This window comes from Phascolarctos cinereus, unplaced genomic scaffold, assembly GCF_003287225.1.
Source record: "Phascolarctos cinereus isolate Bilbo 61053 unplaced genomic scaffold, phaCin_HiC Scaffold_7;HRSCAF=346, whole genome shotgun sequence".
NCBI classification, from domain to species: domain Eukaryota; kingdom Metazoa; phylum Chordata; class Mammalia; order Diprotodontia; family Phascolarctidae; genus Phascolarctos; species Phascolarctos cinereus.
The window spans coordinates 150,014,194-150,032,996 of NW_027556180.1; the positions used below are offsets into that span (position 1 = coordinate 150,014,194).

General features: G+C 39.2%; 1 protein-coding gene across 3 annotated transcripts in view; it reads left to right on the forward strand.

Annotated features, from left to right (window-relative positions):
- The first annotated feature begins 314 nt into the window (after window positions 1–314).
- Window positions 315–18,803, forward strand: part of IPO5 (importin 5) — a 61,327-nt gene continuing 42,838 nt past the window's right edge. The window contains exons 1-5 of one of the 3 annotated variants that reach the window (XM_020964009.2): window positions 320–406; window positions 515–638; window positions 803–882; window positions 8,233–8,335; window positions 17,491–17,571. In XM_020964009.2, coding sequence (XP_020819668.1) covers window positions 8,237–8,335; window positions 17,491–17,571 — 180 coding nt within the window. In that variant the 5' untranslated portion in view covers window positions 320–406; window positions 515–638; window positions 803–882; window positions 8,233–8,236. Of the gene's footprint in view, window positions 407–514; window positions 639–802; window positions 883–8,142; window positions 8,336–17,490; window positions 17,572–18,803 lie in introns of those variants that run through there. The other 2 variants (XM_020964010.2, XM_020964012.2) reach the window with 2 other exon arrangements.

Here is an 18,803-nt window from a genome sequence, read left to right on the forward strand (position 1 = left end):
CTTGGAAATTACATAAACTTAACTTATATTCTGTTTCAACCCCTCTTATGGGCTGTAGAGTTGCACATTCTGAATCTAAGGGTCTCCTTCCACTACCATGAACCTTTGGGACACCTGGGAGGCCACAATGTCTATGCAAGGGCAGTTTAGATTTTGGCCAGTACAGCTTGTATGGTAGTATTGGTAGACAGGATGAAATGTGCCATGAGTGAGGTCCAGCAGCTGCTGCTTTATCTGTCATGGGTCACAAGTGCAGACAAACGTATCCATGGTGACCTGCCTGACCTAGTGAGGGTCGGAACTGTGGGATTAATGACATACCATTACAGGAGCAACCACAGTGAAGAGAACAGCTTTGACTACTATAAGTATGTCCAATCTTCAAAACTTACAGACAAAATAGAATGTAAGTTTTTACTCCATGTCCAATAAAAAGTTGGGAAGTAATAGGAGGGAAAGCCTATGAGAAATCCAGCAGACTTTTTTGCCCCTTAAGAGTCCTTTATTTTTACAGACTTTGCCTCCCAAGAGTCATACTGTAGGCACCTTAGAAGAAGAGAAGGAATTGATTCAGTGAACTTGCTAACTATAAAACAAGTCTTGAATGAAGACTCATCATTTTTCACTTCTCTTTTACAGTAAGTTGTGTAAATGAGCTTAGGAATCTAATAATACATTGGAGAAAGTATCATGAAAATTAGAATTTCGATAAAAATGTTTGGGAGATTTAACAAAAGATATAGATTGTATGATTTGTACAAATGTTTGTGGGTTGTTTTTGTTTGTTTGTTTTTGCATATAGGTGGTTCAGGTGAAAAACCTTTCCAGGACCAATGTATGCACACAGCTGTTTTCCGTGAACAGGATCCTTGAATCACCCAGGTAAGACAATAAGGGTCAGATTTTGGTTTAATTCTTTCCTCAACACCTTCAGTAATACTGATGTTCTTTTATTTCTCATGTATATTGCAAAAAATTCCTATGCCTCACCTCCCCCCGCAAATGTAAGTAGTTGGAAGTTGCTAAAGCAAATTTAGGCTTTTTGTCAAGGAAAACTCACTAACACTTATAGTTACCTGTAAGTGGAATGGAATGCCTTAGAAGCTAGTGCTTTTTTGTTGGATGTTATCAAACAAAGGCTGCATAGCTACTTGTCAGGCATTCTATAGAGAAAATTCTTTTTCAGTAATGAGTTGAACAAGATGAATACTGGGGTGTCAGTTCCAAGTCTGAAGGTCCGAAGTTTTGTCCATTCCATTTACAATTCAGAAGATGCTCAAAGCCATCTGAATTTTCTGACCACACTTCTAAATAAGCCTAAGAAAAAGCATTTTAAAAGCCAGTCTGTTGGTCAAATGCCTCAATTTCCTGAAGTACTTCAAAATAGTCTCTTTGAACTCCTCAGTGTTCTTATTAGAAATTACTCTTAATTGTAGTCCTTTCTTTCCAGCATTGCAGAGGACATAAAAAGCATCTTCATAATTTTCAGAGCAGTCAGTAAGAGGGAAAATATTTTTTTTTATTTTATAGGGGAATAATCAGAGCCATAGAGTGATCAAATATCTTGTTCAAGAAAAAAAAAGTCAGTGGTAAAACTGAAGTTTTCTAGCATGTTATTCCATTAGGGAATAAGTATTTTTTAATCTTATATCACTCCCAATAGCTAGTGCTCTCCACATAGTAAATGGCACTTAAATGTTTGTTGAATCAGAAGATCAGTTCATGTTAGGAATATACATTTATATATGTGTACGTATTCTGCCTCAGAATAGCTATGTAACTCTGGGCCAAGTCACTTAATGTCTCTGGAACTAGGTTTCTTCATCTCTAAAATGGGAAGATAACACCCATCCCCAGAGTGATTGTATGAAGATCAAATAGGTAATATATGTAAATATGAGCTATTATTCTCACATACTATTTATCCTCATTGTACAAGCATGGTCAAGGACCGGAGAAATTAAGTGACCTACTTGCCATTGTCAGTCCCATTGCATGAAATCTAAGTAACTTTAAAGCAAGATTTCCTACACACTTCTCTTTCTAAAGAGTTATGTTTCAAATTGTTGACATAAAGATCAAATTTCTCTTAACCAATGATTTGTAGAGATATTACATGTGGTATTGGGGACAGCATGTTGATTGATACTCTGCCACCTTAGGAAGCTAATCAATAATAAAAATAAAATTTCATTTGATGGGGGAGGTAGGGGAGGCAGATCCATAGATTCATCATTGTAGGAAGCCCCTGGTGGGAAATGTCTACCAATCAAATCAGCACCTTCTCTAAAATTTATAGTGTTAAAAAGTTGTCTAGGACACTGACAGATTAAATTAGTCACCCAAGATCACACAGTATGTGTTGGAAGCAAGATTTGAACTGTGCCGACTCCAAGACCAGCTTGCTACCTATCCAATGACTCCATGATACCTCACAGTTTAACTTATTTTAAGCACAATATAGGCCCTTCTTTCTTCAGATTAGTCCTCAGGGGGGAAGGGAACAGAACAAAGATTAAATATGAACAAAAGTAAGTAATCAGACATATATATTCATAAGCTGAGAGAATATTTTTGCATATTCATTTTTGATAAGGCCTTTAAGTGATTATTTTAATCCATGGTAGCATAATAATATTTGTAAGTAAGGGTTTTAGATAGATAGATAGATAGATAGATAGATAGATAGATAGATAGATAGATAGATCAAGTATGTATGGGTTGCTGAACAGGTAATTTAATATTGTTTTCTTAGTCAATAGATCTTACTGCTTTGGTTAAAAAACAAAGCAAAATTTTAAGAGTACCAACAGCTGTCTTAATGCAATTTTATTTATTTTGTTTTCTAATTTATATTATTTCATACCAATGTTCTTCCAATTGGATAAGGGAAAGTTCATCAACTTCATCATTAATGTATTCTTTGAATTTTAAAAAGAAATCTCTGGATCCAGAGATGCAAAAGAGAAATGGAAAGAGAGTATGTCTAAAGTTTTATTTAATACTATACTATAGACAATACTACTGGATCACCACTTTGTGGCTTCATTAATATGAATACTAATGCCCTAGCTCAGAAAGAGACATTGGGTGGGTGGAATTAAAGAGGATGACTTATTTTGAGTCTTCATTTTCTATGGACCTGTAATATATTTGTTACACCAACCACAGGAAATAGTGTAGGAAGGCTTGATGTCACAATAATACTTTATGCCTCCATAAGAGAGAAAAATTTTGTGTGTCACTATCTAAACAATAACCTAGTTGCTGCTATAATCTGACTAAATGAAGAGGAAAAATATGATGAATGAGTCATCTCTGAATCTTTAAAAATAATCCTGGCTCAGGAATGCCTAGAAAAAGTAGGGTCCTAATTCTATTATCTATATAGTCTGAATAATCCTAAATATATAGAAAAGAGCACAAAAATTTCATAATTTAGCACTGGGTCTGCTTTCTTTCTCTGGGAAAAATCTTCCAAATCTGAACCCTGCTTAATATAGTTATTTTTACTTCAGATGAAGCCACAAATCAAAGGTTTAAAATTGATCTATTACATTTAAATGAAAAAAAAATCAACATTAGAATCCAATAATAAAAAGATACTCATTCTTCGACCTGCTCCAGCCCTATCAGTTATTATATTTAACCAATACGAGTTTATTTGACATGGTCAAACCTGTGGATCTTGTCTTCTAAAGATCAACAAATCTGTCTATGTCAAACCAGGAGGAGGGAATTCCTAAGCAAGGAACTCAGCTCAGGAAGTATAGTACCATGTCTCCAATCCCCTGAAATTCAAGTCATAACTGGAAACATAAGGATAAACTGCCATAAGGTAAAGAATTCCAAACTATGTAGGATTATATCATTGGAAAAAGTAAACATGCTAAATTTAGATTAACAGTGAGACAATCTTTAGGTGTAGAGCATTCCAAGCACCTTTATCAGAATCTATTAACAAAAACAGCCCTGTAAGGGTCCTAACACCTAAAAAATTCATTTACCTTCTTTCATCATTTGTATAAGTTTGGCATATCATTACTACTTACAGGAAAACTCATGTACAGAATCAGCATTAACTCTGCCACATTTGGAGGCTTGATATGTATTAAATAGTCTATAAGCCCATAGAACAGGGTTCTAAAATAAAGAACCACCTACAGCTATGGAGTGAATTTAATACATCATGTTAAATCTGAGTCACATGCTATGTTGCATAAGAGCAATAAATCAATTTATTAAAATAATTTTCCCCTTACATCAGTAAATCTTAGGGCACAAATTTACCCCCATGTTGGCGTGTTCCCTGGTTGTCTCATTCACAACTATACCTCAGGTTAGATTTTTTTTTCAACTTGCAAAAGTTGTAATTAGCAAACTACTTACCATTTATTTCCAACAAACCTTAATTTAGTACAATTCACATCTTTGAAACTGCTCTTAAACAGTTCAAAACTATTGCCCAGAAGGAAGGAGAATCCTTTATTTATATAGTCAACAAAGATTTTAGTGCCTAATATCAGTTGTATGTGAGCATTGATTGTGTTCTGTGTGCTGTTTTCTTACTCAGAATGGGGGCGGAGTGGGGTTAGGAGGGGAATATTCAAGGAAGGAAAATGTGGAAATGCATATGATTGTCACACTTAATGTCCCAGGAGAGGTTAATGTCTAAAACTTCTCAGAGACTGTAAAATAGTCAGAGTAACCCAAAACATCCTCCATAATCAGTCTTCACATTCCAAATCATAGAAGGGAGATTTTCTTTTATTTGAGTTTACATAGAAACTAGCCTGATGTTTAATATTAGCATGTGAGTCAAGGGGGTTTCATCAAGTATTCATATGTACCTATGACATACATATATATTCATATGTATATGTGATACATATAACAAAGTATTTTACAAAGTCACTTGCTTTAAGAATCCAAGTAGTCCTTATTTTATTAAAAATTTTTATCTGCATAGTTGATTGCAAATAAAAATTTCTATAAAAGTGAAGCCTATTTTCCCATTGACTATCTTTATATAAAATCTGTAATGCACTCCTAAAGTGGGGAAAATGTCCAATAAAATAAATTGAGAATTTCGGTGCGATAAGGATTAATTTAAGAAATCAGTTAAGCCCATTAGCATTTTAAATAAATTGTAAAGTGCTTGAACATAACTGTGCAAATTGGCTATATAAATATTAATATTACGATTAGCCGGGTTGTTACACCCATTGGAAGAGTGTGTTCTGGACTTTCCTGATATCTCTCCCCTGTCAGTCACCCTCTCTCTCACTAAATCTGCCATTTGTTAAAGTCACATGATTTTCTACTATGCTTAGGAATCCCATTCTTTCATACTTATAATCTAAGAAATTTCTTTCCTGCTGTTTTAAGTTAAATATTTACCAAGTAGGGTTAAATAGGGTTAGTTTGTGATTTCACAGTTTACCAGTAGGTGACACCGCCTAATCTGAAAATTGATTTTTTAAAAAATGTTGATGAAAACACCCTTTATACAAAAAAACCCTCTTCTTTTTTGAAGATTCTAAATGATTGTATCAGATTATGAAAAAGGAACTGTCTTTATTCTTTAACATATAAACATATTGTTTATCAAGTTTATTAGCCAATATTCATGGTCATGATTAAACAATATTTGAAATTCATATGCAAGTGAAACTAAATGCTGATCTTCCCACCATTTCTACTTCAAAAACTAATGTCCTACTGATGTTAGAATGCAACACAACCGCCACTATGTAACTGGGCAAGCTTTCTAAGCAGCTCATTTTATTCAATGTCAACATTTTCTCACTGCCCAAATTTCACTACATGATTTTCAAGTTTCAGGGAATTTAAAAGTTAATTTTTGAGTGCAGAATCCCCCACAGAACACTAACTCTACCTTACCTACTCTCACAAGTAAACAAAATAAGTAATCACAGCCAGAATTAATGGAAAGGATCTCATTGTTTGATGAACTCAATAAGGGAATAATTATCCACCTCAAGAAAAAGTATAAACATTTTCAGAGACACAAACAAGACCCTGTACAGGGTTCCACTCTAGAATGCCTATAACTTTCAAAATAAAAATTGGTACATTCTGACAAATGATATTCCATTTTCAAAATCTGATTTAAAATATACTTTTCTTGAAATCAGGGGTGCCCTGGAAAATTCAGGCTATATAACCACCATAGCAGATAGGACGCCACCAGGCAGTTAAATCTTACTATGGTCGTTTTTCTCTACAATTCGATTATAAAACTTTCAGAATCCTTAAAGGGTAAGAGAAAGAGTTAAAGTATTCAATAATTATTTCTTTAAAACTAGTTCTACATGCTTAGTGATTACAGAAATGAAAGAGCCTAGTGGGTCTACAGGGCGAACCTTGGAGTCAGGAAGACAGGGTTCACTCTAATCAATACAAGCCCATATGCCTGAGAAAAGTCACAAAACCACCCATTGCCCCACCAGACAATTATAAAACCAACAGGTTAGAGAGAGCTACCTAATTCCACTAGTGAAGGGGATTTCCACACCGGGATTTCCCATGGCATTGAATCACAGGTCCGTTCCAGAAGAAAAATCATTAAGGGATGATAAATAAAGGAAAGCGAGCCTTCCAACTGCAAATCCCTGCCAAGACGCACCCTTTCACCTAATTTCCCATCTTAAGCCATTTTATCTTCCTAGTAAAATAGGAAGCCAGCAGCCATTATATTATATTAGTCTTAAGAGAAATCCTTTCATTTGGGATCACTCTTTACTTACATCCCCTCCCTCCTTTTGAATGACCATTGAATTGTTCCAGTTCCTCGAGGGCAGTCCCTATCCCCCAACAGAGTCCAGCACATAAGGCAGGCACTCAATCAATGTTGGCTCATTTATTCGATCACATTCCTTCTTGATGGGAATTTGTTTTAAAGCAGCCCCGACTTTTTTCATCAGCTTGTTTCCTGCGAAGGCAGAAACATTTTCTCGCATCAAAGCACTGGCATGAAAATCGGGGCCCTTTGGTACTGAATCCCCCATAACTCTCAGTCCACTTCTTCCTGCCTCAGTTTCTCCACTGTGGTCTTCGAAAGGACACACCAACTTTTCCTGCGCCCTACAGGGTGGAGTCCCAGAAATTAACAGATAACTGGCCTAGCCAGGACCCCACTAGCACGCCCCTGCAAACGGATCCCCTCCCGCCCCCCTTTCCCTAGAGGAAGGAGGCAGTTCTCAAGCTTTCCAGGGACTCCGTGGCTGACACGGCCTGCGCCCCTAGACTGAAAGGTGCAGGGGAAGTCCCCGAGCATCCCCGGAACAGATAGATCAGCCAGGGTGGAAAGCAGCTCCTGGGGCGGATCCAGCGGGGGGGGCTGGGGGAGGGACTAGCGTGCAACGTGATCACATTTGGCGGGAGAGAGGAGGAAGCGGAGGGGAGGGGGTGCGCGGAGCCATCTCGGGCCAGGCCCGGCGGGAGTCCGTGACTCACTCCTGGGTCCGGAGAGCCTGAGTCACGCAAGCCTCTGGGGGACCTCCCGCAGGAGGGGATAACTAGGGGCGGGGTTCGGAGGAGGGGGCACGTCGAGGGCTACGTTCCACCCGCTACGGTCCTCAGGCCTGGGAGTCCCTGGCCCGGAGGAAGTGGGGGAGGAGGGAGGAAGGGATGAGTGGACCGCGCTCGGCGCCGAGGCTCGCCCTTTCTCCTTCGCGTCTCGCGCCTGAGCTTGCCACCAGTGACCGAGCCCACTCCCCTCTCCGCCGCCCCAGCTATGCCTAGACGCACGACTCAGGCAATCGCCTGACCGCGAAGCTCTCCCTCCCCGCCCCCAGCCCTCACCCCGACTAGGCCCCGCCCGCGCGGCCAGTGACGCCGTCGCAGGACGGTAGGATGCGCGGCCAATCAGAGCGGGGCCGGCGAAGAAGGCCGCCTGGGCCTCGAGCCTCCGGGACCAATGAGAAGCTGGCGGCGGTGTCCGCGGGGTGGGAGGGACGGGAGGTGAGAGGTCGCGGGGCCCCGCCCCTCCGCTCCTTCCCCCTTTGCCCCGCCTCTCCCGCGCCCCAGCGCCGCCGCGGCTGCTGCTGCTGGTGCTGGTGGTGCGCTCCCGCGGCTGCTGCTGCTGCTGTTGCTGGTGCTGGTGCCGGTGCCGGCAGCTCGTGTCCCCTCCCCCTCCCCGCCCGCGAGCGCTCCCGCCTCACGGCTCGGTGTCTCTCCCCCTCCTCTCTCCCTCTCTCTCACGTTCAGCGCAATGGCGGCGGCAGCGGCGGCGGCGGCCGAGCAGCAACAGTTTTACCTGCTCCTGGGGAACCTGCTCAGCCCCGACAATGTGGTGCGGAAACAGGCGGAGGTAACTGAGTCTCTCCTCTCCCTCCCCCCCACCCCGACCCTGATCTTCCGGGCTCCCCCCGCCCCCAGCCCCGGCCCGATCGCCGGCCCCGCGGGCTGCTGCCCCCCACCCCGGGGGCCCCCAGCCGGGTCCTTTTCTCCATCTCACGCTCCTCTCAGTGCCGCTGTCCTCCTGCCCGGCCTGACCCGGGCCCGGGCAGGCGGAGCAGAAGCGCCGGGCCGGCCCAGCCCACGTGGGAGCTGGAGCCGACGCGGCCGCCGCGGACTTTACATCCCGGCCTCGCTGCCCCTTCCAGCCGGGGATGGGGCGGCCTCGGCTTCCCCCTCCCCCGGCCCTGCCCAGTCCTGTCCTGCCTTGGCAGTTACCCCCTCCCCGCCCCCCACCTTGGTGCCCGGGTGCTGTTATGCATGCACATAGTCTGTGGAGTCCAGGAGGAGAGCCCCAATACTGCCATTGGCGATGGGGGTGGGGAGGTTGGACCCTGACTCGACTTGGATCATCCCCTTCCCCTCCCCCCCTGCACGGTTTGACCTTTCCCATGCCCCCCCATGCCCCCTTTCCCGCTTTCTCCTAATGGGATTTCCCCTCCCCCATCCAGGCTAGTCTCCACCTCTGCCCCCTCCCCCCACCAAATCCCGAGCTGCTGCCTGTCCCATTTCTCCTCTTCCACTCATTCTTTTCCACCTGGCACTTACTGTTCTCTTATTCTGCACCTTATCCATCCCCCTTGGCTTGCTTTCTCTGCTGCTGTCACTCTTCTTCTGACTCCTTTAGCCCCATTTTCCTAATTATTCCTGTCCTCACCATTCCCTAAGGCCAGGGGCGGGGGGGGGGGAGAGAAATAGATGTTTGTTCTCTTTGGTATTCTCCTTAAGAGACTGCCTTTTCTAAAGAACTGTCCGCAGCCAGCTACCCAGCTTTATGTATCATGGGGGGGGGAGGCAAATTTTCTCCGACTCTAGGGAGCCATGTGCTCTCATTTTTGTGACACATGAGGGAACTTAGGGGATTTTGCTGTATTCTAGGGCCAGTAAGCTCAGATTCTTAATAATTTGAAAAGGACAGAGAAAGGACAGTTTAGTATTGAAGTACTTGCTGCCTATTTGGTCAACAGCTTTGTCGTGTTGGTTACCTGGAAGAACTGAAATAAACGATCCTCAGCAATATATAATTTGAACTAAATTTTTATCTTGATTACCTATGAATGGACTTTCTTTCCCAAACTTTTGGAACTGGGGAATGAAGAAAAAGCTTTTCTGAGTTGTGTTATTGTACTGCGTGCCAGATATTATCACATAGCAAAGAAGTGTTTTGTTTCTGGGTTACCATGGCCAAAGAATTGTTTTATATACACCTATATCCAAGAAAGTTTATTTCCCATCTTCTCTCTTCGTGCCCCCTCCCCTTGAAGGATTTAGTGATTTTCTTCAAAATCACAGTGATTTGGATAGTTGCCTTTAATAGAAATTATAAGTGCATGACTTCAAGTTTAAAAAAAATTTTCAGTGCTGGAGATTGAGTCCTTGGGGGAAATAGTTTAAAGAAACTACTTTTGTCATGGTGGTTTTTGGTAGCTGATTATTTTTTCAAAACAAAATAAAACACTTTATCTCAGCTAACTCTCTGAAGTAGAACTTTTTGTGTATTGAAAAGCAAAGAATGGTATTATAATTTTAGTAAGCTAGGTTAATTCTCCTTCCTCCAGTTGCTTAAATCTCTATTGTCAAGCTTAGTGGGGAATCTCTGTCCTATTGAACTAAAATACCAGTGTCTGTTTAGCATGAATTCCTATTGGTGGCTCTCTTCAGTCTTTTATCACTTGCATCACTTTGTTGGTGAGTTCAGCACATTCTTTCGTAAGAAACAGTTGGGGAAAAAGCAGTGTTCTCATTAGTTTCATAATGAAGACTCAGGCATTTAGTGTTTTGGTGTTTTTTCTTTACTTGTGTGTCTTGATTATTATATATTTATCTCAAACCACTTATTTGTGTCTATAATTTTTTTTAACTGGAAACGTAGTTAAAGGTGATTCTACCACTTAGTAAGTCAGCTGTAAGTCATAGATTGAATTTTTGTGACTTAATTGGTGACAATAAAGTAATATTCAATAGCTATCAGTGTGAGTTTCAGTAATAGGAAGGCTAAGTGCTAATATTACATTAAATTAAATTTAAATTAAATAGTTTATTCACTTTAATAAATCAAACTAAAGATAATTGGCCACCATAGATTAATATGATAAATAAAAAATATTTTCGCAAATCTTCTTTGAACTACAACTGGTATTTGGGAAATGCCCATTTAATATACTATCTAAATAAAACGTATTTTGTTGACATATGAATGCCAGACTGTTGAAGAAGTGAACTTGTTTTGTGATCAAGTTTTAGAAATTTTATTTGGTGAGATGTTAATTCTTATCGTAGGTCATATGTTATTTGTTTCCTTGTGTTCCCTACATATACTGTGTGGCCTTAATACTTTTTCCTCTATCTTTGTATTTTGAAAAGGAGGCAGTATCATAAAATCCTTATATAGGGATGAATTTTCTTGGAAGCAAAATTTTGTTTCACATGAGAAAAAAAATTAATAAAGGTTGTTGGGGTTCCCCCCCCCACTTTATTCTCGAAGTCTTCAGATGTTTTGGGGGGAAATTGAATATTCCCAATGAAATGGTAATTATGAAAGAGAACAAATAATTGAAAGGGTATTCGTTGAGTAAATCGATCTATGTAAACCCATGACTAGAATTTTTAGTATAATTTAAAAGTCAAAGTTTTTATTCTGAGTGGATTTAGTATTCCTGTTCATTTTCCCCAGAAAGTTTGTTTCTCTTTGATCCTGGGGGAAAGAAAAAAACTTCATTAATATCAATGGAAGTTGGATGAAAGGAAAAGAGATTCTTGAAATGTATTTAATAGTCTTAACTGATAGAAGTTGCTTTTCCCCATTTTACTACTCAGTTATTTTAAATATTACTTAATAACATCTCTTACAAATAAAAGAATAAAAAGACTCTCCCTAATAGTGACAGAATTGGATGTGACCAAAATATTGGTGGATTTTGTTTGCCAGCACTTATGAACTGGTAAATGACCTAGACTAGTACTTCTACTTTTTCTGCTATTGAAGAAGTACTACTGAATGGCAACCTCAAACATGCATAATGATGATGCATTTTATATAGAACTACTTCTGTACCTCTTTATAGTGTGTAAGATAGATGACCCTTAATTCCAGAAGTCTGTGCCAGAGGAATGCAAGCTCTAGAAGGTCCTGCTGGGGCTGAAAGGATTCCAATAATAGGCTTATGTTATGTCTGTTGTCCAAAGACCAACATGGCTAAGTTCAGAAAGACTCATCACCAATTTGGCTGCAGGACAGTCAAAAAACACCATCTCCTGAGTTGTTCAAGAGGTCCTAATTTTTATCAGTGAAATAGGTGTACAAGGAAGAAGCCACAGGTCCTTCCATTATTGAAATACACAGCTAGTCTTAGCAGATCATCTAGAAGCTTTGTTGTAGTATCACTTTTCAAGGGATTACCCTGGTTCACAGATCTAGAGCTGGAAAATGACCTGTGAGGTCATCCCGTCAACCTGATTTTAAAGATAGGGGAACTCAGACCCAAAGAAATGAAGTGATTCACCCAAAGTGACAGAGATCCAGAAAATTAAATTTAGGTCTTGTGTCTCCAAATCTGGAATTCTTTACACCATGCTCTTAGAATAAATTTGGATTCTATCGGTATTGTTATAGTCTATTGACAGGGAATTTAGAGAGTGCTGTGCTTCCTTATCATCAGATATTATCTTATTATCTTGGACTTAGTTAAAAGGTCACACCACGGATCTAGAAGGCCACATGTGGCCTCGAGGCTCTAGCTTCCCACCCCTGTTCTAGACCAAAGATAACCAACCCAGAATCGGTTTAAATTACTTAAGGCCACTACAGAGCTACATCTGACCTGGAATCAGAAATCAGGGTAGGAAGACAAGACAACCTACCATTTCCCAAGGTACATTTTCCTTATCTTTACCAGAATGAGACCATATCTAAAATATCCTCATATAATCATCTACTAGTCAAAGAGGAATAAGCCTCAAAATCAGAAGACTTAAAACTGATATGGGTTCTATCGGTATTGTTATAGTCTATTGATAGGGAATTTAGAGAGTGCTGTGCTTCCTTCTTACCACATGTGGCCTCGAGGCTCTAGCTTCCCACCCCTGTTCTAGACCAAAGATAACCAACCCAGAATCTGATATGTGATAATATCTGGCACACACGTTGAATTTTAAGAACCATAATAGGAAGTTGAAGGTAATAAGCAGACAAATTTTACCTCTTTGTGGTATCATGGAAGGAGAACTAGACTAGAACTCAGGAAGACCTGGTTTCAAGAACCACCTCCAACATATACCCCCTGTGTGACCTTGGGCAAGTCACTTAACCTCTTAGTGCCCCAGCAATTCTCTAAAACAAGTTTGCAGGGAAAATGCCTACCTGAAATGGTAGAGGGAGTTTCCTCACCTAGGAGTTCCCTATACCAATGAAATTGCTGATCCAGGTGATATTCCTATCAATTATGACTTGAAAATTTTAACTTGTACTGCACCCAGATAATTTGTTCATGTGGAATGTTTCGAAGGGTCAGAAGAGAAATCTACTGAATGTGGATATTTCTTTATTGAAGGCAAGTGTTTCTTTTTCACAGGATGGTAAATCTTTTAATTCTCTTGCCTTCTTGGCGTCCAAGTTTAGATTAAGCTCATCTTTTTGGGACCCTAGAATGTAGCCTGGCTTTTTAAAAATTTAAGCTGGTTATCTTCATAAGAAATTATCCATAATCACAAATAGCTTTCATTTCCAAACTGTTCTCAGAAACAAAGTTCCAACCAGAAATAATGAATTACTCACAGACTTGATTTGATAATCACCAAGGCAGTCAAAGTGGAGAACATATCACAAACTGAAAATTAAAATAATCCCACTTCGGAGTGTATTCTAAGACTATACTCCATTGACTACCAATCTGGAAGAGAATATCATTTGGTATTTTTAGCTTCATTTTTAAGGCCATTACTAGGATGAACATAGGTGTAATATACCGTGCAAATATCCCCCGTGGGGCTTAGAAGCTGGTGAAGGGAGGTTGACTTTCTGGGCATTTCAAAGAATGGTAGGCTAAAGGAAAAAAAAGCTTTACTGACTGGAATTTCACCCTAATCTTCATAATTAGATTTGATTTATGTGTGCTAAAGAAATCAATGATAACACATGAATCTTGAATGTTTTGAAGGATCTTTTTGTAATTTTCTTTGAGTAAGCATAGAATATGTAGGCTTAGTTCTAGAATAGCTTAGTATTTGGGGGGAAATGATAATTATTCTAGAACTGAGCCTGTATAACATTTTTTATGTTGTCTATGCTTAAAGACAAATTATACAAAGATTCTTCAAAACATTCTGGTATAAGAATTTATAGCTTTTCAACTAATATCATTTAAAGAAATACCAATATGCCTAGCTAATAATCATGATTCAGATTCACATAGTTCTTTCTTTTTCACCTGAGTATTGTATCATGCCTAATTTTATAGAAAAGCAAACTAAGACTCGGATGTTAAGTCACTTGCCTAAAGTCTTAGGACTGGTAAGGATTCACTGATATTGAGTGTAAATTGCTAGAGAATGTAAAGATTCAAAAAAGTCTAAAGACTAAGGAGTTCACATCATTATACTGCAAGTTTGCTACAAATGTTCAGGATCATGCCAGAGCAAGACATAATATCTGTAGAGATAGGTAAATCACCTGATCTAAATGCCCCAAATATTCAAAATTTTATTTCTAACTTTAAATTTAAAATTATCTACACCTGACTTTGCTAATTTTGAGTCTTACAAACTGCATTCACCTGCTTCTATAAAATTCTGTGGTCATCGGTATCACTTTGAATTTGTGGATCTGACCTGTTATCCAAAAAGGGGCTTAAGTTTATCAAAACATCTCCTCCCCCTTTACTCCCAAATTTAGCTTTTTTTCCCTCCAACAAGCAACAGTGATCCTGCAGTGAGAATATTTCTTATAAGGAAGAGATGAATCAGGTTATCAAGTTTGAGAAAAGAGGTACTGTACTGGGAGGCAGAATTGCATTTGAGTACCAGTAGCTTGACTTGTTTGTGCTGGGCAAGTCTTCTAGGTTTCTTAAGCCTCAAAATGGAGACATACTTAACCTGCCTTGCTTTGATCACACCAGAGAATATATGTGCTTTCTAAACCTTATTATATAAAGTTATCAGCCAAACAACAAACTTTACCTTGGCCTATTCTTCCTTCTATTAATGGTTAGTAAGTGGATAGTAATTAAAGTTAGAGGAAAAGAGTGACATCTCCAGAAAAAATAACTTTCACTCCCCAAAAAATAGAGTGCTGTGAAGTTTAGTCATTTTAAATATTGAGGTGCCTTTGAACTGTCTGTGCATCCATATCAGTTTTAAGTCTTCTGATTTTGAGGCTTATTCCTCTTTGACTAGTAGATGATTATATGAGGATATTTTAGATATAGTCTCATTCTGGTAAAGATAAGGAAAATGTACCTTGGGAAATGGTAGGTTGTCTTGTCTTCCTACCCTGATTTCTGATTCCAGGTCAGATGTAGCTCTGTAGTGGCCTTAAGTAATTTAAACCGATTCTGGGTTGGTTATCTTTGGTCTGGAACAGGGGTGGGAAGCTAAAGCCTCGAGGCCACATGTGGCCTTCTAGATCCGTGGTGTGACCTTTTAACTAAGTCCAAGTTTACAGAACAAATCCTTTTATTAGGGAAATTTATTCTATGAAGTTTGGATTCAAAGGGCTGCATTTGAGGACCTAGGAGTGCCACATGTGGCCTTGAGGTAGCAGATTCCCCATCCTTGGGACTAGAGAATACAGAGGAAATAACTTTTCTGTTAATGACCTTGTTCTTGGGAGGAGATTGGCATGAAGTTGTTGAGGCTTAGTCCTAGAGAGGAGAGTGATGAACTAATGGGTCCCAACCTGTGGAGCATGGAGTTATTGCAAAGGGCCCTAGAATCCACATGTATTTGGAAATAGATTTCTTGGAATATCATTTTGATATTTGTCTAATTCAATCAAAATACACAGAAAGATGTTGGTTCTAAGTATTATGCTTGTAAAACCTTGGCTCCAGTACTCTCTGCAACCTTGAGCAAGTCACAGATTCCTTACTTATAAAGTGGTAGCTTTGGACTAGATGATTTCTAAGGTCCTGTCCAATTCTAAATTTCTAATTAGCCAACATCTCTTTTGTGGGCTAAATTATGTTGGTGCCGTTGTAATTAATAAAATACAGAATCACTTAAGAATTGCTGATTTTTAAAATTTTCTACTGAAAAGATAGCAATAGTATAACTATTATGGGGGGGGCCTCAATTTTTTAAAACTGCCCTAATACTTGGGAATGGTTAGTTACAACCCAACTATGTCAGTGTTTCCTCACTAGGCTCTAGAGAACTCATACTTGAAACATTGTTACAATCTATATTTTTCATTCCCTAACCAGGAAAGGGGAGCTGGGGGTGGGAGGGGTGTACAGGACAGGAGCTAGAAATAGTGACAGCCAGGATTGAAAAAGGATAATTATCTAATGTATAAGAAGTTGATAGGGGAGGCAGGAATGGGGAAGAATTTGGAAAAACAGATTGTTGGATAGATGGCAGGGAGAAAATTGAACCAATAATACTCCTAATATACATTCCGAGCTGTTGTGTCCCAAGTCACATGTTGAAAAGGATTGGGGGGCACTGGGTGCAGTAACCTTCCTTGATCTCTTCCTACCTTGGTTCTATATCATCCTCTTTTTAAGTGCAGCCTTATATCCATGCTCTGAGAAATAACAGATAACCTACCTCTATATCTAAATTTTCTTGAGTCATTAGGCCTTTTCTAGAGATCTCTCCCACACCTCATTTTGTGAGAATCTTGACCATGTCTTGCTATTATAAATTCTCTATATAAGGTACTATGGACCTCTAAATCTAGAGATTTCAGAGACACACAGGAAATGCTTAAGTAAATATCCTCTAACTATACCTAGATTACTAGCCTCTTTTTTTCTAGGCATATGTTTCTATGATAGTATTCTTTATGTGCCTATAATTCATTTAATCATTCAGCAAGCATTTGCTAATTTCAAACTGTGCTAGATGTTGGGAATTGGGCTATGCCTGAAGAATCTGGCCTCCAACATTTAACTAGCTGCAATCTCTGCTTTTCTCAGTTTACCCAATTGCAAAATGGTGATAATAGCAACTACCTTGTAGGGTGGTTATGAGGATCAAATGATATATTTGCAAAGCAGTTAGCACACAGTACTGGAACATAGTGGATGTTATATAAATGCTAGCTGTTGGTATGTAAAGAAAAATTGAAACAGTCTTTGACCTCAAAAAAGATACATTCTTTTAGGGGGAAGAGAATGATGATATGTAAAAAGATAAATATATTCAAAATACCTACAAAATCTAAAAAGTATTAGAGAGGATGATGCTAACAATTGGGAGGGAACGGGTATAAACACCTTGTTGTAGCTTCCGTGTCTTTGGGACAGTTTGTACAGTGTTACAGATACGGGAGTTAGGATGTGGTGTGCAGAGAACAAGTAGACAACTCTGGCTAGAAACTTAAAAGTGTGAAGGGAAGTGACATGTGGTTGTGGTAAGCCTGGAAAGCCAGGCTAGAGTGAGATTATTGTGGAAGTTTTTAAATGCTAAACAGAAAAGTTCATTTTTTTATCCTAGAGTCAAGAAAGAACCACTGACTTGGGCTTTCTTAGATAGGGAGTTACATGGTGAAATCTGTGCTGTAGGAGTATCATTGGCAGTTCTGTTGGAGGACTGATAGGGTTGCAAGATTAATTAGGAGGCTATTATAGTCAAGGCAGCATAGTTGACGAAGACTTGAACTAATGTGTTGGCTGTGTGGGTAGAGAGAAGTATGAATGGAGAGATCAGCAAGACTTGGCAAGTGATTGAATAAGGGAGGGGCAAGAGATAATGAGGAGTTGAGGTTGCAAACCTTGGTGAAGAGTAGGATGGTTTAGATGAGAACAATTAATTTATATATTAAATCTTATTAACTTTTTTCCCCCTTAGGAAACCTATGAAAATATCCCTGGACAATCTAAGATCACATTCCTCTTGCAAGCCATCAGAAATACAACTGCTGCTGAGGAGGTATTAAAGCATCTGAAAATAACTTCATTCTCTATAATAATTAAAATGGAATTATTGTTAGTAGAAAGCTTAAAGTAAGAGCTTGGATTTGCCCTGGAAGAATATAATTCAACCCCCTCATTAGATATTCTGAGAAAACTGAAAGGTTATAGAACTGGGACAGGCCTTAGGAATCTGGTCCACCCCCTCAGTTTACAAATGAGGAAACTGAGATCCAGGATGAATCTTCTTTACCCAGGTAAAGTAGCAGTTGGGAATTGAAATCCATATTCTCTCTTTCAAAATCCACTGAGATCACCCACACTGCTGATTATGATTATATGATTGAATGATTGATTAAATCTTGAATAAGACCTATGTCCATGTTGTTAAACCATCAGAAGGTAAGTTTTTGGTTTTTGCTAGTAAAAAAGCAAACATTGTTAGTGATACTTATCAAAACTATTTTTTAAAATATATCCACAAATCAGAAAACCCCCAAAAAAATCGCTGTTGTCAAACAGTTTTGTATATAAAAACAGTAACCCTGGAGTCTAAGAACGTGGAATTAGGTCTCACCTCTGCTACTGAGATGTTGAGGGCTCCTGGTTTTTATTATTATTACTACTTGAGTTTTAAGGTCATAACTCAATTTGAAGGAATGTGTTTTCCAGATATACTGTGTTTGAGTCTTTATGGGAAACAATTATCTAAAAATAAAATCTTCAATTTAGAGGTCATAAATAAGAATAAGAAGAAATTCAATGTTTATCTAGTAGGGGAAAAAAATCTGTATCAAAAAGTTAGCTTTAAAAGCTGAGTAAAAGATTTTCAGACTAGATTTTTAAAGTGTACTAAAATGATGATGCTTTTACTTAAAACTTAATACATTGAAATGGTAAACAAAGAACGCTAAAATTTTCTTTACTACCAAAAAGGACAAATAGAAATAAAGGTGTGATGCCTTAGATGATCAATTTTAAATTTGTCTCAGTTATTTAATGCTCCAAAATGTACTTGTAGGTTTATAGTAAGCTAACATTTCTTGTATGAGACAGGCAGATGTAATGAATTTTATTCGGCATTAGTGTAATGGATAGAGAGCTGGCCTGGGAGTCTGGAAGACCTGGGTTAAGGTTGACCTCTGACTCTGGCCCTGAGCAAGCCACATTTTGCAAAGCAGCTGCTGATCTGCATTAGAAAGTGCCTCACTGGCAGCTTCATGCACTGATGAAATCCCGGATTGGTTTCCT